At 34.8% G+C, this 27,081-nt stretch overlaps 3 protein-coding genes across 3 annotated transcripts; all 3 read left to right on the forward strand.

Annotated features, from left to right (window-relative positions):
- The first annotated feature begins 7,112 nt into the window (after positions 1-7,112).
- LOC108220605 (cytokinin riboside 5'-monophosphate phosphoribohydrolase LOG1) lies at positions 7,113-11,540 on the forward strand. The gene is made up of 7 exons (XM_017394412.2): positions 7,113-7,484; positions 8,059-8,156; positions 8,332-8,362; positions 9,082-9,181; positions 10,662-10,732; positions 10,837-10,980; positions 11,177-11,540. Exons 1-7 carry the CDS (start codon positions 7,365-7,367, stop codon positions 11,264-11,266), a joined length of 654 nt encoding a protein of 217 aa, XP_017249901.1. The 5' UTR covers positions 7,113-7,364; the 3' UTR covers positions 11,267-11,540.
- A 3,807-nt stretch (positions 11,541-15,347) lies between these two features.
- On the forward strand, positions 15,348-17,805 carry LOC108220885 (laccase-11). The gene is made up of 6 exons (XM_017394767.2): positions 15,348-15,510; positions 15,618-15,769; positions 15,858-16,102; positions 16,197-16,325; positions 16,410-17,333; positions 17,422-17,805. The coding sequence occupies exons 1-6, from the start codon at positions 15,406-15,408 to the stop codon at positions 17,550-17,552; spliced, it is 1,686 nt and encodes a 561-aa protein (XP_017250256.1). The 5' UTR covers positions 15,348-15,405; the 3' UTR covers positions 17,553-17,805.
- Positions 17,806-22,787: 4,982 nt separating this feature from the next.
- Positions 22,788-26,666, forward strand: LOC108220171 (auxin response factor 18). The gene is made up of 4 exons (XM_017393861.2): positions 22,788-23,222; positions 23,469-24,571; positions 25,091-26,025; positions 26,173-26,666. Exons 2-4 carry the CDS (start codon positions 23,471-23,473, stop codon positions 26,240-26,242), a joined length of 2,106 nt encoding a protein of 701 aa, XP_017249350.1. The 5' UTR covers positions 22,788-23,222; positions 23,469-23,470; the 3' UTR covers positions 26,243-26,666.
- Positions 26,667-27,081: the final 415 nt, after the last annotated feature.

A 27,081-nucleotide genomic window follows, 5' to 3' on the forward strand; every position in this document is an offset into this window, starting at 1 on the left:
CGTTACCCATCTTCTAACCACCTATTCGATTGCGACGTGTCAGGTACATAAATTTTCTGGTGTAGACACAATTTTTCGGTAAGAATGTACGTATATTCATTCTCTTAGCAAAAAACTATACGAATTGCTCCTATTCCCTTTAATTTACACTGCTGAATGAAGTCATACATTTCATATTATAATACTAACTAATTACAGTTACTAACTATTTGATTAACTAACCCCCACCCCACCACATTATAATAATACATTTTTTACTAGCCTCTCCTTTAACCCTAATTTCCTCTGGCCTCTTTCTTGTCGTAGTCGCCTGGAGCTTCCATCGGTTTTCATCGGTGGAAAGCCCTGAATCACTTGATTGCTTTGTTTTCTTTCTAGTTTTTTTGAATAATACATTTTCTCGGGAAACTTAGATCTAAAACCATCGGAGATTTTGCTGTCTCTCTTCCAAGCGGGTGAGTTTCAGTCTGATTTCTTTTTGTTTTTGTGGTTCTGCTTCGGATCTATTTTCTGGAGAATTCTTAGATCTAAAACCATCGGAGATTTCGTTGTCTTTCTTCTCTATTTCAAGCAGGTGGATTTTCAGTCCGATTTCTCTAGTTTCTGTGGTTCTGCTTCAGATCTAAGGTTGTTTTCTCTCCCTGGCGAGAGTTTTGTTTTTCGCTTCTTAATTGTAAGCGAGGTCTTGATTTGGTGATGAAAGTTTGTATGGAATCGCCGTTTTGGTCGATAGCTCAAACGATAGCTCTGTCAGGGCATGATGAAGAGGGTACCAGTAATTCAACGAGTATGCATGAAGCGGGTACTTGTATTTGTATATACATTTCTTCAAAATATCGTTTAACTGTCTTTTTATGAGAACAAGCAATTGCAAATTACTGTTTGTTCGACTCGATCATTGGTGTAGATGCCGTATGACCTTTTGTTATTAAATTAACATATTTGTTTAAAAAAAAAATACATTTTTTAAACTCCTTAATCCTCTTTACCTATCAATCCATACAGAAAAAGAGAAAATTAACAGGAGAATTATGCGGAGAAGTACAGAAGAAAAGGAAAGAAAAAAAAAAAGTGGAGTTGGTCTCGAGACTTAACTACAGCTTGGGTCACCTTAATTCAATATTTTATGTGAATTCAAAACGAATTTTTGTTTGACTTTTTAAACTGTATTAACTACCAGATCCGTTAACTTGCAAGAGATCTATGCTTTTTATTTGTTTAGGCATTTTCGGATTTGTGGGGTCATGAAATCTGATGAAGTTTTTTAAACTAAATGTTCTGTTGAATATTACTCCCTCCGTCCCACCCAATTGTTTACATTGGGTTTGGGCACGGAGGTTAAGAAATATGTATAAAGTAGTGAAAAAAAGGAAGAAAAGTGGGTGAAGTGGTGGGACCCATTGATTTTTAATATATACTCCCTCCGTTTCAATTTACATGTCCATTTTCAAGAAAAATTTTTGTTTCAAATTACTTGTCCACTTCAACTTTCAATGCAAAATCATATTTCCAAAGTCAATTCTACTCCACATATCTCTTATTTGTATTTCCTAGATCAATCTCACTCCACATATTTTAATCATTTAATGCAATTAATTCGTGAACATCCACTTTTCTTAAACTGTGTGATTTTTTTAAAGTGGACATCTAATTTGAAACGGAGGGAGTAAAAGAGAGATAGTGGAGTAAAAGTAGTGTGAAAAGGAAGGAAAAGTGATAAAGTGGTGGGACCCATTAACTATTTTGGGAAAGTTTTGTAATGTAAAGAAATGGATGGGACGTCCAAAAGAAGTAACTGTAAAGAACCTGGTGGGACGGAGGGAGTATGTTTAGTTAGTAATGTTGTACTCCCTCTGTCCCAGTCAATTGTATACGTTTCTTTTTCACTGCTCGACACGCTTTTTAAGGCTCTTATTAAACATAGTTTCACAACTTATTTTTAAGATTTTCTTTTTTTGTATAAAAATATAAATGTTATACTTTTATACAAAAAAAGAAAATCTTAAAAATAATTTACACAAGTATACTATATCGAAGCGTTAAAGTCCGTGCCGCGCCCCCGTCCCCCAATGTATACTATTGACCGGGACGGAGGGAGTAATTAGTCAACTAACTGCTAGTTTAAATGTACTGTATTGTTTAAGGTCTTTTCACCCTTTTAACTAGAAGAATCTCTGCTCTTTTTGGATAATTTAATGGTATCAACTGTTTGACATGTCTCTGTAGAGGGAGGTGTCGGTAACTTGACAATGAAGATCCGGAATATTCGAATATGCGTGTGTGCGTATGTAAATTTTAATTAATTCATTTTATGGAAATAAAAAAAATTCAATCAGTATTGGAGGATTGTACTGAAGTTTTTTGATGAAAAGAACATAAGAAGAGTTTGGAAATTTGATTTTGACACGGAATGGTTGAGCCTGGTTGAAATTAATTTTTGATCTGAAAATGTTGAACATGGTTTTGATTGGGAAAGAATGATTCGAAATTTCAGTTGGTTGGAAGGAACCTTGACTTTAGACGGAGTTCAGTGAATTATTAAAGGAATGAAGCAACTTATTTGGATCTGAACCCATAAGCTCATCTCCCAACATTTTTAGATTTTGAGTGAATTGATCACTTAATGTAATATCATAATTCAAATTTACGATAGATTCAAATTCACCTCTTGCAAATCCAGTATTGACATGAAAACAAAATTATGTATCAAAGATGGGAGCTCGTGATTCACCCTTAACCTAAAAATAGGTTTAAAATCATAAAATGAGACATAAAATGTTAGAATATAATATAATCCTAATAAGTCTCTCTCACCTACATTGAGTTAAGGTCATTTAACATCTTGGACAGGTAGATTAGTGTAATAGTAACAATGTTTGGCGTTTGGGTTCGAGGATTTCAAGTGCATATTCATCTTACTTGTCAAGATCATCAAAATTTAACAGTGTTTTCAAGTGTTTTAAAATGATTTAGGAAGTAAGTAAATATATGATTCGGCAAAATAAGATTCGGGAAGCAAGAAAAAAAAAACCCCAAGGAACTCTGGATACAATTATGAAATTTAATTCTTTCTTCTTCCTCCCTCATCCTGTGCTGCTGCACTGTTCTGTTTATGAATAATTTGGTGCAGTGTTCTGCTTTTATGTCTCAGAGTTTCTTTTAATAAAAGCTAAAATGGACCTCAACTTTGTGCATCATTAGGTTTTGTCATATTTAGTCTGCCACAAGAGCATCCTTCTCTCTAGTAAGATTCCAAACACTCTTATCCGATTACTTGAACAAACCTTATCTTCTCAGCCTCCACGGCTCTATCTCTGTTTTTCTTCTGCAGACATGCATCTTAGTCTGCGCGCACTACTACGCTTGCTATACTTCGGAAAGAAATAAATCAAGGTGTTTCGGTGTAGGGAGTCTAACAGACAATTGACTATCACGTTAAGAAACAATGTGACTGATACCAAATAGACACTTGACTGTCACGTTAAACACCAGTTGTACAAGGAAGTCGTTTTCGAAGCATGAGAGTTGATGCCATATACGCCAATCTAAGATGATAAAAAGGAAGCATCTTTGATCATTTTCATAGGTTTGATGTGGGGACAAAGTGAGGACAATTTGAAGGAGCAACTGATTAAGTAAAAACATAGAGCAGTAAAATTGATGTATCATAAAATATCCACCACATAAGTTAAGCAAGATAAGATTCATAGAGCATCATGTTTTGCTAAATTGAGCAGAAGAAAAGAGGTGATGTGCCCTCTAAATTGGTATAGACAATGTCAAAGGTTAAGTCCTTAGTGTGTTACATCTTACTGAGACCAGGAAAGATGGAGATAAAAAGGGTTGAAAATGCATAACAAAATAATTTGGTCCATGTCTTTTCCAGTATACAATGTTGGCACAAAAATTGAAAGAAACATTAGTGAAGAAATACACTAGTGACATTTTGGTAGCCTCTGGGGGCCAAGTGGCTTTATGGGGTGCACTTGCTTTAATTTGGTGACCATGTGACTAAATGGTACAGGACAACAAGACTCCATGACAGACCTGTGGGATGACCAGTCTTTACCAAAAGTAAAAACATCTCAGCCAGGTAACCTTTTAATCATGAATTTTATGTCTCTTTTGTTTTCAAGGGAATATCTATGCATTTTCTAGCTCAAGTAGATTTATCACAATTATTCGGTTTTACTTAATTCTGTAATTTTAATTTTCAAGAATTTCTGATAATGTTTCAACTTTAATAGAATAGTAAACTATTGGTATGCTATAAGAGCATAAGGTATATACCACGACCGAACTTGTAATCTTCATCGTTGTTTCCCACATGGGTGTGGGTACCATTGCACTTCAACTTCTTCCAGCAAGAAATATAAAATTTGTTTTTTTATACTTCCTGTGAGAGCCTGGAATTTAATGAATATGACTCTGTTGTTTCGATTATACGTATATTCAATTTTATTATTATATAGGAGGGTAGCGGGCATCTGGATTATCACATGCCCGCTATCCTCGTCCTCTTGGCGGATGATGAGGTATGACATGAGAGGTTTTCATATGAAAAATAACAGGAAACTAATGGACCTGGTATATAATCATCATCTTTATAATCTTAATGCAGTGTGGGAAAGTCGGCAGAAAACGTTAGATAGAAAGAGGCGTGTAGGAATAGAGTCGCATGAATGAAGGCATACATTTTCTCCATTCATCTATTATACCCCCATATTGAGGTCACTTTCTAGTCCAATTCTTACATTACTTTAGTCTTCTTTGTCATCTACTACTTGTTCCTTTTTATAATAGAAGTCGAATTTTTTTTGAATATTTTACGAATCAAACTCGAAAACAATTAATATAGCGTATTCCGGGTCTACATGGCCTAGACAATAAAAATGATCGAAGGGTACTGTGGTTAGAGGGTTACTCCTAGGCAACTGGGTAGCAGACAGTAAGGAACAAAAGACAGGAAGGAAGTTGTAACAGCAGCTAGAAAAGGGTAGCTTTGGGATTGAAGATTCATGCATAATAAAATCCATTTGTTTAATTATTTAGACTAGCACGCAGCATTAATTTAGTTTAGATCGCTTCTGCTCCTACAATCTCTGACTCTATTTCTATAATACTGTTACCTCCACTTTACAAGTTTCCATGACCCGAACACCCCATCATTCGTGTTCTTCCTTCACTAATAAAATAAAATACTTGGAATTATTCTAATACATAGTGTGCGAGGCACAGACAAACACTAATTTTGATGCTCGCAGTTGCGAGAAGACTGTTGTGGCTTGTGACTCATCCCGAAATATTTTGTACTCAGTGGACAAAACTCCCGTATTAAACGTTTCAGACTCCGGAACCCTTAAGATGAGAATTAGGAGGGGGGAATGAATAGAGACAGCAAGGGTTGAGAAGGAGTGTAAGGTGATGGGGTGGAGAAATCAAGAAGACAATGTTTCCTATGAATAGAACAAGGATGTCTAGAGGAGTAGGGTTGATAAGGGTACAAACTCAATACGCCAATGCCCACATGTTTAATCAATCATCAATTTCACATTATCCCACTAGCTTCACTCTTCTCAATTTCCCTTGAATTTTACTACTAATTTCCCCCATATCCTACCCTCTGTCTGTCTCACATGCTTACCTTAATTACCTTTACGCATGCACACACTAATTATATTTAACTCCCATCCCTCCTTCTGTCCATTTCTTCTGATCTCTTCAAAAGGTCTTGACCTTTTTGAATTCTTGCAGACCTCAATCTACTAATCTATACCATTTCATCCATAACTTTGATGTTTTCTTGCCTTAATTAAGGTATTATGAAGAAGCTACATTTCCTGCCACCTTTTTAAGTCTTGCATGTGAAATTTTCGAGAATATATCCAGTTTTCTGGGGCCATATTTGTACATATGATCATATTTTTAATAATATATATGATCAGAACCTTTATGTTTCTAGTAGGTCACGAAACTTTCCCTTGTTCATTTGAATGTTGCCACATGGGGTGTGTACTCTGCCACTCCTTTAAGCCAGTAATTGGTGTTTTAATCTTATCTTGATTGATCAACTGTGTTATTGCCTATCTTTCTAGCTATTGCAATTTGCATATCACCCAACAACTTGGTTTTCTGGAGGGACCTTGTAATGCATGTACGCGTCATTTAGTATTTGACGTGATTGTCAAGTGTCTGTAATATCATTCGAATTACCGAAAATCAGACTAAGACATGAGCTGACTTTTAAATACTCCCATATATGTACCTCCCCTATGTACAACATCCAAAGAGTCCTATATTATTTATGTAAAGAAGTGAAATTACTAATATTCAGATTCATGATTATCATTATAAATTTGTGAGCAATAGCTTTCACACTTACGTAGAGGAGAATATAGATAATTGCAGCAGTGATGCATAGGAGGCAACTTTAGGACAAAAGTTGAGAAAGATGAGTAAAGGCATTCAACATATTCCTCATGAAAAACACAAGTAAACACTTGGAGAAAAGCATCAAGTTGTGTACTTGAGTAATAGTTTGTAGTATTTAAGAAAAGACATCACCAGTTATCATTATTATTTGGTGATGTTATATTTACAATTTAAACTTTCGGTTTAGTCAAATGTTTCACCTATATTGTGAAAATCACTTATGCCTACCATTATGTTGTGCCATGGTAATTGAGAACTAACCTAGCTACTTCAAAGCCAAAATTCCTATGTTCCCTTCCTAAAGTGAATATTTTTACCAGATTCTTGGCTAACCTTTAAAATTGATGAGGATAACTTTTTCGAAATTCTGATTCCGCTTCGAGAGGTATTCTTTCCAAAATACATGTCACTTTTACATGTTACACGAGTTTCACAATCGAAGTTTATGTGGTCTCAAAATATACATTTTTGGGTTCTTAGAAATTTAATTTTGTTATACGGAATGATAGTATTTGATTCAAATCACCTAAAATAGGATAATAAAGCATGTTTGTGCAAATTTGAGCGTGGTGGAGAGTGTCTCACGTGCGAGAGGCCATACATAGAAAAATAAAAATACAAATGTTGTTAGTACATGCTTGGTTAGCACGCACCAGAAAGAGGCAATACAACTATTACTAGTCTTGTAGCTGAAACCTTTTGTATATATGTTTTTGTGGCACACCTATTCCATCCCCCCACTCTCTCTCTCTCTCTACATGTATAATCTATACACACACCTCTATATATATGTGAATATACTGGAGTGAGAAAGAGCAGATTCGTCCCTTCATTTTCTTCAAAGCCCATTTTTTCATATAAGCTTAAGACCAAATATTTAAGAAAATAAATAGTAGTAATAAAGTTATTGTTGTTATAGTAAGAGTAGAAGGATGGGAAGTGAGGGTGAGATGAAGCTATCAAAGTTTGGGAGAATTTGTGTGTTCTGTGGGAGTAGTCAAGGGAAAAAGAGTAGCTATCAGGATGCTGCTATTGAGCTTGGCCAAGAATTGGTATTTTTTGACAGCCCTTTTATCAAAATGCGTTCTTTTTTGTTTGTAATGTGTCATTTGTGATTGGTTTTTACAGTTATGTGTTTTTCTTGAATTTTCTTTGGGAAAAATGAGTGTTTTGGCATGTGGGTTTTTTCATTGGAGGGCTTGTTGTTGGAGTTTTTCTGGTGATTTGAGATGGGTTTTTTGTTTTTTTGTTTATTTTTTAAGGACATGATGTTTGGTTACAATGTGTTGTGTCTGTTTGCAAGTAAGTTGATTCATGGGATTTTGCACTTGTCATTTTTAGTTTTTTTGTGAAATTTTTACTATGTCATGCAAATTTCCTGATTTTGAAGATGATTGAAGGTGTTATCAACCAGGGATCCCTGTTTTACTGTAAACAAGAAGCACCCACTTTTTTGTTTCACTGTCATTAGCCCTTTTCTATCCTTGTCTGCTACATGTTCAATCCCTTTGGCTTGCCTGCTCTCAGTACACACACACACACACAGAGTAGTATGTGAAATATTTATTGTACTAGTGAAATCCACAAAAATGGATATGGGCTGATTTGATATGAGTGATAATGAAGGTGTCAAGGAACATTGATCTGGTGTATGGAGGGGGGAGCATTGGCCTGATGGGATTGATTTCTCAAGCTGTTCATGATGGTGGTAGGCATGTTATTGGGTAAGCTTACTTCTGTTACTGTAGTACAGTAATACTAGTACTACTACTCCAGTAGCATTTTCTATCTCAAATTCCACCATTTATAATCTCAATAAGAATGTTCAAATGTTCTGTTTGATAACAATTGTTTTTGCTATCCCCTAAAAACTCTGTTTTGTCATGTTTTTATCTGCAGGGTTATTCCCAAGACGCTCATGCCTCGAGAGGTATGTCTGTCCTGCTATGCTCAACAAAGTTTTTGGCCTTTTACTTATTTTATAAAGGAAAAAAGAAAAATCACTGCAACACTAGTATCTCCAGTTTCTTTGAGTTGAGCTTTTATTTGATGCTTGCTTGCTTCTAAAAATACCCATTTTTGCCTTCTATAGGACCCTTGTTTGGTCACTAAAATACATATAGTCTAGTGATCTTGTCCAATTTTCTTTTCTGCTCCTCATTTCTTGGAGGATAGGAAGGGAAAAAATATATGTCAATAAAGTGTTTGAAAATTAATTGGTTTTGAAAAAGATCTTGGTGACTGCTTAGGCTTATCTAATATCTATCCATAGTAGTGTTGTACTAGCTGTTGTAATTCTAAATATTTTGAGCTCTCAAAGGTGGTCTGTAAATTTCATTTTCAAAACAGTCCTTTATTACCTGTTCATCATGATTACAGTTCCCCTGTTGTGTTTTCTTGGCTTTTCCTTAGGTATATCTACTGTTTATACATATGAGTATTAGTAGCATTTCTGGGACATGAGCTGCTTGTCTATTACAGTATGTCTAGTTTTCTTGATTTTAGTTCTTGGACCAATCCACCTGCAACTCTCATCATTGCTTCCCCTGCACAACTTGCACAACCACCCATACAAATATACTCTCTCTCTTGGTTTCTCTTCTTATTTGTTTAATATTCTTGTGTTTTGGGTTTTGGTACTATTTGCAGTTAACTGGTGAAACAGTGGGGGAAGTGAAGGCAGTAGCAGATATGCACCAAAGGAAAGCTGAGATGGCTAGGCACTCAGATGCTTTTATTGCATTGCCAGGTTAGTACAAGGCCTGCAATTTTCCCACTGTTTTTTAACAATATATTAGGAAGATGAACACATATAATGGTGGAGTTTTTATATTTTCCATTTGCACCACTGCTAATAATGCAAGTAAATATTCATAGAATGGAATTGTGTGTATATACTAGCCAAAGCTCCACTCTGGGCTCTTATAACTTGATACTGCCAAAAATAGTCTAGCATTCTTCTATGGTGAAAGCAACTGCTGAAGCTCCCATTATGAGTTTCTTAAATATCTCACACAGAGCCCAAGACCCATCAATAGAAAGCAATCCTCCCAGCCTTAAATGTTGACTGATGACATACTGCACTGAATCCACAGAGTTTCTCATCCTGACTTGCTCTGTCTCCATGATTAACATTAGTCAATACTCATACTTTTGGGCATAGTACCTATCTATTTTTATCCTTTTATAGAAAAATTTAGTACTCCCTCCATCTCAAATTAGATGACCCCGTTGACTTTGGGCACACAGTTTAAGGTTCATTGACCGCATAGTTACATGTCTTATTTTTAAAATTTTATTTTTGCAAATAAATATTTAAATATGAAATTTTTATTTACAAAAGAAAAAATAAAAAAATAAATTTCGGAAGTAGACGGTCAATGCATCTAAAGTTACGTGCTCAGAGTCAACGGGATCATCTAATTTAGGATGGAGGTAGTATTTCATAATATGTTCAAATTGTCATTTCCAACTATCACCATTCGACCTTTGGAAGAAACAGTGCTCATGATCACTCATTTCGAGGCCTTCTAATAAGCATCAGCTCACACTCATATATATATACACTGTCTGACTGTCATCAATATCCCTGGAGACACAAGACATGAAAAAAATAAAATTAACTGTAATTGTAAGTGGATCATGCAAAGCACATTTGTGAAGATTATGTCTCTGATACAAGCAGAAGCTTTGGGTGTATAGACAATAAATACAGCTTTTAAATGAAAATATTACCACTGTTAGAACTTATTACCAAACCTTCAAAAACAATGATATTCAACATGGTAAAATTAATATTTGTCAAAATTATCATGCAGCTATGAATAAGGGATTAAATGCAATTATGAATTACCATGCACCTCCGTTAGAGTTTATTTTAGATTACTACTACTATTTCTTTTATTCTATGCAACTGACATAGTTAATGTCCTTGGGAGCATTTCTGACCTTAGTGTTTAAGTGACCAAACAAGTAACTCTCCACTGTGATAAGTAAACTGGTAAAGATGACCACTCATGTTGTTGTACGGTCATAAAATTAACAATCTAATCTTATTTTGATTTTTATTTTAGGTCTAGCCTGTATCTCTCGTCAGCCTTTTGGCATTTTTAATGTTGTGATTGGTGTTTTGACAGGAATGTGTCAATGGCAGATTGATGTTAATCTATTAGATTATATTACATTTCCCTATCAATGTATGTTAAAGTAGATGATTGTTGTGCATTCAGGTGGTTATGGCACTCTTGAGGAACTCCTTGAAGTAATAACTTGGGCTCAACTTGGTATCCATGAGAAACCGGTAACTTCACTGCATATATAATACAATGTGGAGGTTGTCGACCAGTCTGATGTACTCTTAAACTTAATTTACTAAAAGGGTAAAATAATTGTACATTTTGGCAGGTGGGACTGCTCAACGTGGACGGATACTACAACTCGTTACTGTCATTTATTGACAAAGCGGTTGAGGAAGGCTTCATTAGCCCAAGTGCGCGCCATATTATCGTATCTGCGCCAACAGCAAAAGTGCTGGTTAAGAAATTAGAGGTAATTTTTTTGCCAGAAGTTAAAAAGGAAGACTCTTGTTTCAACACATGTTCTGACTTTCTTTTTAAACGCATATTGTCTAGACTTTAGATGAAAGAGAAATACAGTGTAGTGTTTATTATGTCATCAGAAAAACAGATGAATTTACTATATCTAGTAGAAGCTTGAGCCTTGTTTTTTATGTTTGTTTTTGTAGGAGTATGTTCCCCGCCATGAGATAGCTGCTTCTAAGTTGAACTGGGAGACAGAGCAGCTTGCTTACCCTCCAGCATATGATATCTCCTGATGAATTTGGGTAGAACAGTATGGTAGATGAATGATATTTGGCAACGAAGAAGCTAACTGAAGATTACTATTAGTTTTTACTGTTTGGAGATGGGGATTCGTTCTTTTTGTAAATTACTGCTAAATGACCTCAGTTTAAACTTGTTTAGTACTCTATCTCCACTTGAAAGTTGTTTACTTTGAAATCATTGTAAGTATTTAGTACTTAATTGATGCATATGAAATTTCCTCCAATGTGGTTGACATGTTTTAGTGATTTTCTTCCAAATACAAAATAGCATTCTCGAATACCTTTGCTACAAGAAAGAAAGAAGCATTGTAAAATACAGACCAACTTAGGATAACAAGGAGTGGATATATGGATCATGCATGCTAGCAAAGCTGAAGAGAAGCCATCTTAGGGGCAAATGTATAGTCTGCAACAATGATCAACTAGGTACATATTAATGTAATGGAATGGAGAATGGAGGGCCATGAAATGAATGAAGCTGAAGTCAGGGGTCCATCTCTTGGGGGGATTCATATGGATGTAGCTATAATGCCAAATGCTCTATATGCCAATTGTCATTCTATGTTCCCCATGATTGTTATTCCTGGTTTATACACTGAGAATGTTGGCGAAAAGTATGTATTGAGGATGCTTATGGCCTTTGTATGCCCATTTCTTGCCATTTTTCGGGTTTTCGGATAGAGTTCCGTTCTCTCTTCTTCTTCTTGGAGGAATGAGATAATGGGAGGTGGAGCAGGATGACTAGGGAAGGGGAGAGGAAGAAAGGAGTGAAAGGAGCATGTGGGTGAGCATGGAGATATTGGTTTGGTTGGGTTGGGACAATGAAAGGGTGGCTTGGAACTATCAACTATGGTCCCTGTTTTGATATTGTTTGTTGTACTACATACAACCTGTTCCTGTTTCTGAATTGACCCCATCCCAACTCAAGGAATCTTCGGAGGTTAACATTTCGAAATTGATGCAGTTTATGGGGCCGTTTGGGTTAGCTTAAAAGAAATGACTTCTGGCTTAAATTAAAGAAGTGGAGTAGAAGTGAAAAGTAAATGAGTTAATAAAGTATTTGGAAAAAAAGTAGAAGCTGTGAGAGAGAAGCCAGTAATCTCAGCTTTTTAAAAGTGCTTCTACTTCTTTACACAAACAGATCAAATAAAGTAGAAGCTAGAAGCAACTTCTGCTTCTCTCCACCAAACAGGCACTATATGTTTTCCCTTTTGGAATTCAAACATGAAAATAACTCCCATTATCACCTACTTGATGTCTGAAATGATGCTTAATCCTTTGACCAAGCATGCGCACTAATCATATAGGTTACGTTGGGGAGTATTATTTATGGTTGATTTGGTATAAATTACTAACTAGCACTCTAACCCGTGCGAGGCACAAACATGTTCTCATATGCGTGACTGGATGTTACTATTCTTGTGCTGTCAGACAATGTCAATAATAGAGAATTAAAAATTTGAATCCTTGTTGTTGCAGTGCAGACTGCGGTATAAACATATCTTTTACTTTGTAAGCGTGCCGATAATGTGAGTTGGAAATAGTTGTCTTTAGAACAATGTAAGCAAAGTATTACAATATATTCTTATACCAGTGGTATATAACCATGATATTCAACTGGTTGTAATGTATCATCCTGATACTCCTCTGATATGAGAGTATCTTGTGGATAGTTAAGGCCCTTTCTGATTGAATATTCCTATTTCAATTAATAATTGTTGAAAATTGGCAAGTCGGTAGAGAATTCACCCAAGAATTTAATTAAGTTTTTAAATATATTGGTCCACTCTCGTGGGAATTACACTGATACTCCTCCACCCATTGAGTATCATCCTGATACTCAACTAGTTATGACATGTCATCATGTTAATCTTCTTATAGTCAAAAATTTTGTGGGTATTTTGAGAGCCCTCCAAACTGAATTTATGTATTTTGATTAAATATTGTTGAGACATGATGAACATGCCGGGTATTTAGGGCCCCACCTAACTAAATATTCATATTTTGATCATATATTGTTGAAAACTGAGTATTTTGGCCGGGCATTAACCCAAAAATTTAATTAAGCTCGCACTGATACTACTCCACCATTAGAGTAGCATCTTGATACTCAATTAGTTAGACGTATCGCCTTGCTAATCCTCTTACAATCAAATATATTATAAATATTTAGGACTCTCCCTACTAAATATTCATATTTTGGTTAAATGTTGTTGAGGTACGGGCATGTTGTCATACGTGCGAGGATGTTGCTATTTTTGTCGGAGTTGTCGCTGTCCAACAATGCATTTGACAAGAGTTTATTGTTACATAAGGTTTGGGTTCCTGTTGTAGGATGGTGCACTAACCATTAATATGAATTAGATTTAGTAGTTCTTAATACAATGCGAGCAAAGTATTACACTGATATTCCCCTATAAGTCGAGTAGCACATATTTAACTGGCTGTTGTGTATTATCACGATACTGCTCCGACAATGAAGTATCTTGTAGATATTTAGAGACCTTCTAACCAAATATTCATATTTAGGTCAAATGTTGTTGAAAATTGGGTATTTTGACCCGACATTCACCAAGACTTTAATTAATTTTTGTTAAACATTATTAAAAATTGGATATTTTGAATTTTTATCGAGTATTTTTAAGCAAACGTATAAATACACACCCACATATAAATATATCGACGGTAAATTAATTATTCTGTTGTAAATGCTTTGATAATGTATAATATTTACAAATTTGATCATGGATTAATTAATATGTTATCACACATATTAATTACAAACTATTAATTAGATGTATTAATGATGCAGGATAACACAATAATGTAATGATATGTATTAATTACAAGATATTAATTATAAATATTGATGAAGCAGAAGGTTAAAAGAGTAATTTTCTATTAATGAACCAGAAGGTTAAAAGAGTAATTTTCTATGGTCAATAAAATGTTGTTGTTGTGCTATTATATTTATAAATAGATAGATAGATAGATAGATTTAATTTATTAATACCTGTCAATTTAATTTCTAAAAATCATTATGTATTATGTATTTTTATAAAATTAATATGATAAGATTTATAATTAAATATTATTATATTTTAAACATTTATTAATATATTCTTAAAAATTTATCAATTGCCTTTGAGCAATTATTAATAATTTACTAATGTACTTCTCCCACCCGTTAAAGTCTTCTATTAATTTTATATTTTTAGACTATATATTTTTATATTTAAATTCACTTTTTTGTTAAACTCTTGTTGTGTAATTGTATATTTGAATCAATGACATACTTGTGATACATAAATCTGTGTAATAAGGGAGTACATGTGTGAAATTCGGGATACAAATATATCATATTCATATCCAAAATTTTATTATTCAGATGTGATAAGTTAAAGAAATGAATATTTGACCTTCAGGGGATTGTTTAATTCCTCATTTCTCCTATCCTATATACAAAATATATTTAACTTGCTCTCAAAAAGATATGGAATGCACACAAGCCTAGTGGTCGGTCCTTAACGTGTAATACACAGTGCCACGCGAACAGAGAAATGCATATAATATTGTAGTATACGAACCGTTCTCTGCAAAAATTTTGACACAATATTCAACTTTACACTACTCTAATATTATAACGGTTTGTATAGTGTGTGCCCATGAGCACATACTAACGGAAATTTTTGTATTTGGAAGATTTTGATTGGTGTGGTTGGTGTATTTGCAGGGGGTCCACCATTATCAAGAGAGAGGAACCAATCAAAATGATCTAAACACAAAATTTTCCGCGCTTAGCATGTGCCCATGGGCAAACCATAGAAAAACCGATATTCTAATTATAATACTATTAATAGTAGCTTGTAAATTAATGTATTAAATCCAACAGAAACTACACTGATATCTCAACTTCCGTACACCCTTGCTTCCAAGCTTTGTTCAAAATCCTGCATTAGAGCAAAGCTTCCCTGCACTTTTTTCCTACGTTTCACCTAATGTGCTCCGTTTTCAAGTCTTCAGAATTTTTAGTCTTCACTAACACTTGCTATATAAACCAATCCATCCAACTCCATTTCTCATACAAACTCAAAACAAGATCTTCTTCCTCTGTTGAACCAAAAAAAAAAATGACACTTTGCTTTAGATGGTCTCAAGCATTACTCTTTCTCTTCATCACCTGCACTGCAACTTTTATCATGGCTGATGCTGCGTTGAAGACGTATCAGTTTGATGTAAGTGCGTTGTTAACAGGCTGTAAATCTGTAATACTAGAAGTTTGATATTTGATCTTTACTCGTTAGTTAAAGCTAATTCATACTTTGTTCAATTTGATCAACAGGTCCAAGTGAAGAATGTGAGCAGATTGTGCCATGCAAAACCAATTGTTACAGTCAATGGGATGTTGCCGGGGCCTACTGTGTACGCTCGAGAAGGAGATCAGATTCTTATAAACGTCACCAATCATGCACAATATAACTTGTCCATCCACTGGTACATAAATCTTGTTTATACAAGTTTAGTTTGGTTCCCTTATCTCATATATTTTGTGCCGCAACTGATACTGTGAGCATGCATGCAGGCATGGTCTGAAACAATTCCGCAATGGATGGGCTGATGGACCTGCATATATAACACAATGTCCGATTCAAACGGGGAACACTTACACTTACAATATGACTGTTAAGGGTCAGAGGGGAACGCTATGGTGGCATGCACATATTTTGTGGCTAAGAGCCACTGTTTATGGTGCCATTGTGATTATGCCTAAGGAAGGAACTCCTTTTCCATTCCCTCAACCTTACCGCGAAGCCAATTTAGTCTTGGGTTAGTTTTGCATATAACTAATGATAGATTCGTCGTCTTTTACAGATTTTAAGAAGTTAATCATAAGTACTTATGCTGGTGATCATGAATGCAGGGGAATGGTGGAATGGAGATGTGGAAACAATTGTTAAGCAAGGGAATAAGTTGGGCTTACCACCACAAATGTCTGATGCTCATACCATCAATGGAAAGCCCGGGCCGCTCTTCCCATGTTCTGAGAAACGTAATTTCTGATTCAGCATTCATGAATTTCACTCATTCATCTACTAAAGATCTCTTTTTAATAATGACATATGTTAATTTGTAGATACTTTTGCAATGGAAGTTGAGTCCGGAAGAACATACCTGCTACGAATCATTAACGCTGCACTCAACGATGAACTCTTTTTTGCTATTGCGGGTCACACCTTGACAGTAGTAGAGATTGATGCTGTTTACACAAAGCCCTTCACGACGAGTGCCATTTTAATTGCACCAGGACAGACCACAAACGTATTAGTAAAAGCTGACCAATCTCCTGGCCGTTACTTCATGGCAGCAAGGCCTTTCATGGATGCACCAGTGCCTGTAGACAACAAAACGGCCACAGCAATCTTACAATACAAAGGAGTTTCAAACACTTTACTTCCTACCTTACCTACACTTCCAGCTCCCAACAACACTAACTTCGCACTCAATTACACCAGCAAACTCAAAAGCCTAAACACTCCTCAATTTCCAGCTAATGTCCCTCTTCAAGTTGATCGACGCCTGTTTTACACCGTTGGTCTGGGGCAAAACGCATGCCCCAGCTGCCAGAACGGAACACAATTAACAGCATCACTGAATAACATAACCTTTGTGATGCCAAAGACAGGGCTCTTGCAGGCTCATTATTTCAACATGCCTGGAGTATTTAGGACCGATTTTCCTGACCGTCCATTAGCCCCTTTCAACTATACAGGTGCACCACTGACAGCTAATCTGGGGACTACTTTAGGCACCAGGTTAAGTAAGCTGAAGTTCAATTCTACAGTGGAATTGGTGCTGCAAGACACTAACCTCTTGACAGTTGAGTCTCATCCATTCCATCTTCATGGCTTCAATTTCTTTGTCGTGGGAAGCGGTGTAGGAAACTTTAACTCCAAGAAAGACCCTGCCAAGTTTAACTTGGTGGATCCACCTGAAAGAAATACTGTTGGAGTTCCTACTGGAGGTTGGACTGCTATCAGATTCAGAGCCGATAATCCAGGTAATAACTAGCACAAATGCGCAGATTTAGTCTAGATTTTGAGATGAATTGCTAACTAACATTTTGGATTTGCTATGTTCTGTTTTAGGTGTTTGGTTCATGCATTGTCACTTGGAACTCCACACAATGTGGGGATTAAAGATGGCTTTTGTGGTTGAAAATGGAAAGTCCGCAGAAGAATCTGTCCTGCCACCACCTAAGGACCTTCCTCCCTGCTAGATTTTCAAGAATCGAAGAGACCTTAATTTGTTCTTTCAACCATGCATTGCATGTAAATTTCGCAAGCCATTCCAGCAAAGCTAAATTTCTTGTTTGGTCTGCAATGTTGCAATACATTCTTTTGTGAAGAGGTCTAAATGGGACCTTCACGTGTAACATAAAAGATGATCAATGAAGTCATCAAGTTCCATGATAATTTTCTCATGATAATTTTCTTAATAATAATACGAGATCTCCATCTCGCATACAGACATATGCGCCTCCAAATTAAAATTTATAATATATGCTACATCATTTGTAAATATTTGGGAAATTTATATTAGCCTCTCGTGTTGCATAATTATATTTCAATCTGAATAATAAAATAGTACCTGACAAAAAAATAGCACAATGACATTAAATCCGGTGATGACCATGTACCACTTGGATGGAGTGAGGGAAGCCACATATACAAGAGGAAGTTGAACGGCCCAACAAGTTTGTGTGTTGAAAGTTTCAGCCCATCTATTATCGTGGGGCGTTATCCGCTCTTTAAACTGCAATTGAGACTAACGCAAGCTGTTTCTCCGGATCTTTGCAAAAGAAATTCTAACAGTAAATAGTACTTGGTCAATAGTAGATGAGAGCGGTAATATTTTGAAAATGTCTTATGTATGACAATATAGGTAGGTGATGAATGTCCTGGGCCCCTGGCTGAATGGACATGGTTAAAAGTGAAGCAAGAAATGGTAAAAACAGAGGTCAGAGTACATATGCACATAATTCCCACTTAAATTCTTCCCCACTAGTAGTAACAAAGCGACAGAGATTCGGGCCAAGCAGTCAGTCAATCACCTCATGGGACCAGTCCTATTTTTACTCCCTCCGTCCCGGTCAATAGTATACATTTCAATATAGTATAGTTCTATAAATTATTTTTAAAATTTTCTTTTTCTGTATAAAAATATAACATTTATACTTTTATACAAAAAAAAAAATTTTAAAAATAAGTTGTAGAACTATGTTTTATAAGTGCCTTAAATACATTTCAATATAGTATAGTTCTATAAATTATTTTTAAAATTTTCTTTTTCTGTATAAAAATATAACATTTATACTTTTATACAAAAAAAAAAAATTTAAAAATAAGTTGTAGAACTATGTTTTATAAGTGCCTTAAAAAACGTGTCGAGCAGTGAAAAAGAAACGTATACAATTGACTGGGACAGAGGGAGTACATTTCTATACATTTAAGCAACCCATAGGCCATATGGGCCCATACCTCACATTTTCCATACCTCACTTAAATTTTACTGTATTGTTTTCTTTGTTTAACGATCCACATATTACTATATGTTATTTTCACTGCGTTTCGACTTTTGCATAAACCGGAAGTAGTTCATTTATATTGATAACTAGTTCGGAAGCCCCGCGTTGCGGCGGCCTATAAAAATTATATTATTGATTTAATATTAATATTTGTAGAATATTAATCTGAAACAAAATTAGCATCCGAAACTTATTTCTAATATACCCGAAATTGAAAAAGGTAGTTCTAATTTTTGATATTTTTCATCCAAAAACTTCAGAAAATTAGAAAAATAGAATGGATCGATGTGAGAGGCGCCACATACACGCCCCTCATTTCCCCTCATTTCTCCTTTTATATGTGCAAAGAGACATGTGTGCTACTCTTTTCCATAATTAAATAATCTGAAACAAAATCAGATTAAAATTTTCAAGCTACTATATTTCATAAATAATTTGAAACAAAATCAGATTCTGAAACTTACTTTTAATATACCCGAAACTAAAAAATGTAGTTCCAATTTTTGATATTTTTCATCCAAAAATTCCAAAAAATTAGAAAAATAGAATGGAGCGATGTGAGAGGCGCCACATACAAGCCAGAGAGAGGTAGGGTTGTGGTATTGAGAGGGAGGAGGTTGTGTTTAGATGATCCAAAATCTTACAATCTATAGGGGTATTTATAGGTGCAGAGAGACTTGTGTGTTACTCTTTCCCATAATTAAATAATCTAAAACAAAATCAGATTAAAATTTTAAGTTACTATATTCCATAAATAATATGAAACAAAATCAGATTCTGAAACTTGTTTTTAATATACCCGAAACTAAAAAATATAGTTCTATTTTTTGATAATTTTCATTCAAAAATTCCAGAAAATTAGAAAAATAGAACGGAGCAATGTGAAAGGCGCCACATACACGCCCCTCGCTTCTCCTTTATATAAGTATATTGATGATTAATTAATATTTTAGGTATGATTTAGAGATATTTTTAATTGTGATTTTTGAAAACAAAATTCATTTATGAAATTCAAATATATTTAAAATGATTTTTAAAAAAATATATTCAAAATATTTAATTAAGATTTTAAATTCTCCAAAATATATTGTATCTATCATGATTTTAAATTATACTTAAAATTTTGGTATTAAACTCAGCATCAATCCTATGATATTTTATTTAAAATTCACTAGACTACATATAAAATCATATTTGTATACAATTCACTAAAATTTAATTATAAATTTATAATTAATCTATTAAAATAAAGTCGAATACGGAGACTCAGATATGGGGCATACCAAATCATAAATTTAAATTTGTGAGACATTCAAATTCAGCGTATATTTTATGTCAAATATTTAGTTGATTTGATCACAAAAAAGTCAAATAAGATGTTACATCCGGAACGGATGAGTATAATTTTGATAAATTAGTTATAAAAGTTAAATTTAATTATAAGAACATATTTATCATTTTAACATTATTTTTAATTATTTCTACGACCTATTTTTCTCTTGCGTTTAGTTTTGGAATGGAAGTTTTTAGATGATACTTCCTCCCCACCACACATTTCTTTACATATTTTTATCCGCTACTCGACACGTATTTTAAGGTTCTGATTAAGTATAGTTTCATAACTTGTTTTTGAGATTATTCTTTTATAAATAAAAGTTAAAAATTATATTTTTATTTAGAAAAAGAAAATTTCATTTATAAAAATATCCTTAATTCGAGTCTTAAGATACATGCTCAATCTTCATCTTTCGATATAATGAACCTAATTAGACGGATGGAGTATTTTAATAAGAGCATCTCCAATCATGAAGAGTCATTAACTAAAAATTAAGTTGATTTACTAAAAATAAGAAATATAGTCGTTTTAGAAAAAAAAAAAAAAACACGCTCTAACCACACCAAACTCTTATCTATAACTATAGCTAATATCCTGTGTAAGACTATATTTATTGAAACTCTACATGCCTGCAAGAAATCTGTAGGAAAATTGCAAATTATTTATTACCATATTAAACTGATATATTCTATTTATAACAATATAAAAATTAATAAAATATTATTTTTAAATTATAGCCATCTAATATAGCAAATACCATTGAAGCACAATATCTTGCAGGTTTAGCAAACTTTACGTAATATCTTATATGTCCAATTTAGCCAACAATCGTAACCAACTCCGTCAGAATGCTCTAAGATTATTTTTCACTCCAGTTATTTCATTAATTCATTCCTAAAAGCACTTGAGAGCACAAACATGAGTCAAATTTCTTATTTTTAATTATGTTTTCACCTCTATTTAAAACTCGGTATTATCGTATAAGTTCGACAATAGATTGATTTGCGCCACATTTTTAAATCTTTGATCTACAGACTGCAGTAGTAAAACGATAAATGTTTGACTACTTTGCATTTCGAGCACCTGGGTGAATAAATAGAGATGAATAAATTGTTGGGATACGAGTATGAAGACTGACTCATTACTTAACTACGACTCCACGCAACAAGGAACAAGATCTCGTTAGCCTCATTTTTTTTAGATAAATGATATCAGCTTACGTATAGAATTAATAAATTACTTGTTTAATGATTATTTTAAAGAGACTATAACTGTCTTTGTCTCTCTTCCGTTTCATGTGTTGGATTATAGAGAGGTTGAGAACAGATCTCCCTGTCTATAACAATTATTTGTATTTTCCTGATTTCAAAGCAAATCCGGTGCGTGTTCAACAAAAAAAAAATATAATATAGTAGTAGTATAATCTGTGAATTTTGTGATGTTACTCTAGAAAATTTCAGCATTTATCTGCCTTTAAAAGTGACTCGCTTTCGGGATAAATATGCATGCCACAATCTTCATCTTCTCGTAATAACAATTGACCGGGAATTTCACGAGAAGAAATAAAATAAATAAATTCACTGAAATAAAAACTAAATTTATGTATACAATGAACCTCCCATCTGAAATTTAACTCATTGACTTGATTTACTATTTTAAATTTTTGAGCATTATGATGAATACAGTATAATCAACTGATGGGATGTGTCGAGGTTTAAAAATAAAGAGTCAAGTAAATCAAATTCTTTTAATAAAAATTAAAATGTTAAAACAACTTCTTGTTCAAACACAAATTCGAAAGTTCACTGTTCTGGACAAAATATGGCAAAGAATAATAAAAATATATAAATAAACAAACATATTCGTCTATTATTACATGTCCACTACTCTTCACCGAGAAGAAGATGTTGAGAAGAAGATGTCAATCCAATTGATGTAATTTGATTCGTACCATTTGTTTAAGATGAATTTTTTTTTAATTATTACTATAAAGAAAGATTTAAAAAAAGTATTTTGAATTGTTCATTAATCGTCGAAGATAATTTAGAACAACTTATTTATTATTACGATGTTTTCATTATTTTGACCGAGCGTTTTAGTTATTACTAGAAATAAACTATTGAAGGGACAAATGAAATAACAAATTTCTTTGACATTATCAATTTTCATGCGACACTTCTATTTCGTGTTATTCTCAGCCGGGTGTGATTTTTAGCATCTGATTTAACACGGTCAAAAAGATAGTAGTATCATTTATTAGTTTAATAAAAATAGAACTATAAATTTGATATGAAATTTAGTATGTGGTTAATTTAAATCAATAATTTCATTATATTTGATAATAGATGTATATATAAATTTTATATAATAATCAAAATTAACAGTCTCATCTGAATATAATAAAAAACATTGTACTTGTACTCTAAAATTAATTCAACGAGCTTTTACTGCGGAATGTGATAGAGCAGTAATATATGGGTGTGTGTGAAATTACGGTTTTCCATGTAGATAAAGCGGACAAAACACCAAGTAACAAAAAAATCGTAAGCTCCGGGCGTACAAGTTAAACTGTATCTGCTAAAAACCAGTGTACAGATTACTACTAGCACTACTACTTTGGACTAGTTTATACTTACATACATACTGTGACGATATATACACGCAGAGTGACAAAAGTGTGTGTCTGTATTATTCATGTACGAGAGCTTTATTATGGTGGTGATTCTAGTGGACTTTTTTGTATTGATCCAAGAGAGTGAGTAAGAGAGAGATAAGAGAGAGAAAAAGTGCTGAGAGAGAGAGAGAGAGAGAATATTGAATCTTTTGACAATCTTTGTGTGTCGGTCATGAACTTTGTTCTTGTTTGAAGACGACAGCACTCGAGTTCTCTACTAGTAGTAGTTGTATATGGATTTTTCAACTTCTTTTTTTCTTGTCGTTTCGATTCATCCTATCTTTTATTATACCTGTTGAATATTGAGAGAGAGAGAGAGAGGCAGTACTTGTGGAATCAATCCAAGATTCAGGTATCGTTTCTGTTATACATACATATCTTGATCTTTTAATCGTAATTGTGTTGATTGGATTTTAAAAGCTGACAATTCGTTTGTAGTAAATTTTGTTTCACCCCCCTTTTATATTTAGAGGAATTGTGTATTTACAATGGAAAACTGATTTATGTGTTAGTATGTGGCTCGTTTATGTGATTTGTGGTTAATTTTATGAATTTGGTTATATGTTTACTGAGAGTGGTTCTGATTTGTTTTATGTAGTGATGATTACTTTTATGGATTCTAATGAAAATTTGAGGGAGATTGAGAAATGCTTAGATTCTCAGTTCTGGCATGCTTGTGCCGGCAGTATGGTGCAAATGCCGCCGGTGAACTCTAAGGTCTATTATTTCCCTCAGGGTCATTTCGAGCATTCTTGTCAGAATGTGGATTTTGTGAATAGGGTTCCGCCTTATGTTGTCTGTAGAGTATTGAGTAATAGGTTCATGGCGGATCCGGAGACTGATGAGGTTTATGCTAACATGAGGCTGGTTCCCGTAAGTGGAAATGAGGTTAATTGTGACGATGATGAAAGTTTGTCAGATGCGCAAGATAAACCTACTTCGTTTGCCAAGACATTGACGCAGTCAGATGCCAATAATGGTGGGGGATTTTCAGTTCCTCGCTATTGTGCAGAGACAATTTTCCCACGGCTGGACTACTCTGCAGATCCTCCAGTCCAAACTATTCTTGCTAAAGATGTTCATGGTGAAACGTGGAAATTCCGTCATATTTACAGGGGAACACCTAGACGTCATCTTTTAACGACAGGATGGAGTACTTTCGTAAATCAGAAAAAGCTTGTTGCGGGAGATTCAATTGTGTTCTTGAGAGCTGAAAATGGGGACCTTTGTGTTGGAATACGGAGGGCGAAGAGGGGAATTGGCGGTAACCCTGAATCAACTTCTGGATGGAATCCGGCTGGCGGAAATTGTGCTGTGCCATATGGTGGGTTCTCAGCATTTCTTAGGGATGATGAAAACAAATTAACAAGATACGGTGATGGAGGAAGTCCATGTGGTAGTGGAAGTGGAATGAACAAGGGAAAAGTGAGAGCTGAATCAGTAATTGAAGCAGCAACCCTTGCAGCTAATGGGCATCCCTTTGAAGTTGTTTACTACCCTCGAGCAAGCACACCAGAGTTCTGTGTGAAAGCCTCACAAGTGAAATCTGCAATGCAAATCCGGTGGTGCTCAGGAATGAGATTTAAAATGCCCTTTGAAACCGAAGATTCGTCACGTATAAGTTGGTTCATGGGGACTATATCCTCTGTTCAAGTTGCGGATCCTATGCGTTGGCCTGATTCACCTTGGAGGCTTCTGCAGGTATATTTCAGTGTGCAGTTTTTGGTTTTGACAAAGCTTCCAAGTAATTGTTTTACATTCTCATGAATTATTTTTGGTTCTTATGTAGTTTAATTTATGCAATAGTTTGTATAAACAAATTATACAGAATCTTGTAAGCATTTCCCTGATGTGCTCAAGATAATTCTATAAATATGTTCAGGTTAGGATTTTAATTCCACGGTAAAGCATCAGGTTCTGTCACAATTGCAGACCAATATATTGATAACAGCTTGAACTGAAATGCTTCCTTTAGTTTGTATCTTGGTCTTCCATTAGTTTTACCTGGTGGTACATACAACATATATAGTTAAGCCTTCACCTGATGTTCCAGCATTTGTCTAGTATTGTGGCTATGTTGCTCCCAACTGTCAATATTCCAGTGCAATACACTGTTGTTTCTCTGTCACTATATCCTGATATGGTAGCTTGATTTTAGTGTACTTCATGATTTACATGTTTTGTCGTTCTATACCTATAAAATCAAGTAATGTGGTGCAGGTCACCTGGGATGAACCTGATTTGCTTCACAATGTGAAAAGTGTCAGCCCATGGCTTGTGGAATTGGTGTCAAACATGCCTAGTATTCATATTTCCCCCTTGTCACCACCACGAAAGAAGCTAAGACTACCCCAACACCCAGATTTCCCTCTCGACTGGCAACTTCCGGTTCCAACATTTTCTGGTAATCTTCTAGGGCACACCAGTCCTTTTGATCATTTTTCAGATATCACTCCTGCTGGCATGCAGGGAGCCAGGCACACTCAATATGGTTTACCATTACCAGAATTCCACTTTAACAAATTGCAGTCGGGTCTATTTCCGCCTGGTTTCTCACCTTTTGGTCATGGTTGTATACCTACCAGGCCTTCCATCAATCCAAGCTTTAATAAGTCTAGAAGCAGTGAGAATATTTCCTGTTTGTTGAGCATCGGGAATTCAGCACACGCTGCAAAAAAGGCTGATGACCAAAAACCACAGCAATTCTTACTTTTTGGTCAGCCAATACTTACAAAACAGCAGATCTCAGTAAGCAGCTCTGGTGTCACAGTCTCGCCAGTTTGTGCCGGCAACAGTTCTTCTGAAGGGGATGTAGATAAGGTATCAAATTTATCTGACGGTGATGGTTCCGCCTCTGGTTCAGGTTTTGCACTTCGTCAACATGCGATACGAGAGCGCCCATCCTGCGAAGGACACCTTCAATACAAAGGTAATCCACAGGAAGCTGACGCTAACTTGGAAATCGGACACTGTAAGGTTTTCATGGAATCTGAGGATGTAGGTCGCACTCTTGATCTCTCTTTGCTTTCATCTTATGAAGAACTGTGCAGAAAATTGGCAACCATGTTTGGCATAGAAAGCTCTGATATGTTGAATCATGTGCTATACCGTGACATCAGAGGTGCTGTAAAGCACATCGGAGATGAATCATTCAGGTGACTTTAGTTTTGCTGTCTTCCTAAATTTTTTCTGTGCCCTGATCAAATCAGGGGGCTTTAACTTCTTTTCAACTTTTAGATTTTCTTTTGATGTTTACAAAAATTTTGGTTTTGCCCGCTTTTCTCACTTTTACTCTCTTGCAGTGAATTCACAAAAACAGCAAGAAGATTGACAATTCTAACAGATGCCAGCAGCAATAGCATAGGAATCTAGAAATTAACAGGAAATAGTTGATCCAGCATTTGAATGTTACTCTAGTTACGGCTGTCAGTTTTCAGTTTTCACTTTTCACCTGCGAGATGTGATACTGCAACATTGGAGACATCTTGCTTGTATTTTGAGATATCAACTTTGGACTTCGGAGTTCAGACATTTCGATCAGATCTAGTCATACGTAGGATTGGCGCTAACTTCAAGAGTTCGTTGAAGCTTACAAAGACAGAAGTTTAACGACATTTCACTTTTTAATCCTTGATATGATCCGGCCATTGCCTGCTTGGAAGGGCAGAATCCTTAGTTGTTTGAAATTGTAGTATTTGATGATTTGTATAGCAGTGACACTGATCAAATAACTTGACACACGTCAAGTTGTACAAGAAGCCTTGAGATATTAAAAAAAAGGTTGTGTAGTCTTGAATATTGATAAAGACTAGAGGAGGAACTGAGAGTTGCTGTCGAAAAAATGGAACAGGTGGGCTTATTACAACCCATATTCGTAATAATAAGGACAGAAATAATAAACAGGGTTTTAATGAGGCCTTTAAAGCTTCCCTGTTATGACAGGAGAGTGGGCTTACAGCACTGACAAATTCAGTTCAATTATCCATCCGACCTACATTCACAAGAAGCTGTCGACTTATCTCTCAGTTTCACTCTTTACATGATTTCAGACTTATCACCCATCACTTTCCGCCAAAGTCCTGCAAAAATCTTTACACGGGCCGGCTCAACTAAACATGAGGCCCTAAGCAAGATCTTAGTGGAGGCTCTTTTTTCATATATAAAAATATTTTTATTTCATTTCATATATAAATTTATATATTATTTGTATT

Source organism: Daucus carota, chromosome 5 (assembly GCF_001625215.2).
Source record: "Daucus carota subsp. sativus chromosome 5, DH1 v3.0, whole genome shotgun sequence".
Lineage (NCBI taxonomy): Eukaryota > Viridiplantae > Streptophyta > Magnoliopsida > Apiales > Apiaceae > Daucus > Daucus carota.

What these genes read in the sequence shown, in the direction of transcription:
- LOC108220171 (XM_017393861.2), top strand. Translation starts at nt 23,471, where the DNA reads ATGATTACTTTTATGGATTCTAATGAAAATTTGAGGGAGATTGAGAAA. An exon ending in CACCTTGGAGGCTTCTGCAG is followed by an intron (nt 24,572 to 25,090) that starts GTATATTTCAGT and finishes AATGTGGTGCAG; the next exon opens with GTCACCTGGGATGAACCTGA. An exon ending in ATCGGAGATGAATCATTCAG is followed by an intron (nt 26,026 to 26,172) that starts GTGACTTTAGTT and finishes ACTCTCTTGCAG; the next exon opens with TGAATTCACAAAAACAGCAA.
- LOC108220885 (XM_017394767.2), top strand. Translation starts at nt 15,406, where the DNA reads ATGACACTTTGCTTTAGATGGTCTCAAGCATTACTCTTTCTCTTCATC. An exon ending in TGAAGACGTATCAGTTTGAT is followed by an intron (nt 15,511 to 15,617) that starts GTAAGTGCGTTG and finishes TTTGATCAACAG; the next exon opens with GTCCAAGTGAAGAATGTGAG. An exon ending in ATTCAGAGCCGATAATCCAG is followed by an intron (nt 17,334 to 17,421) that starts GTAATAACTAGC and finishes GTTCTGTTTTAG; the next exon opens with GTGTTTGGTTCATGCATTGT.
- LOC108220605 (XM_017394412.2), top strand. Translation starts at nt 7,365, where the DNA reads ATGGGAAGTGAGGGTGAGATGAAGCTATCAAAGTTTGGGAGAATTTGT. An exon ending in AGACGCTCATGCCTCGAGAG is followed by an intron (nt 8,363 to 9,081) that starts GTATGTCTGTCC and finishes TACTATTTGCAG; the next exon opens with TTAACTGGTGAAACAGTGGG. An exon ending in TGCTTTTATTGCATTGCCAG is followed by an intron (nt 9,182 to 10,661) that starts GTTAGTACAAGG and finishes TTGTGCATTCAG; the next exon opens with GTGGTTATGGCACTCTTGAG.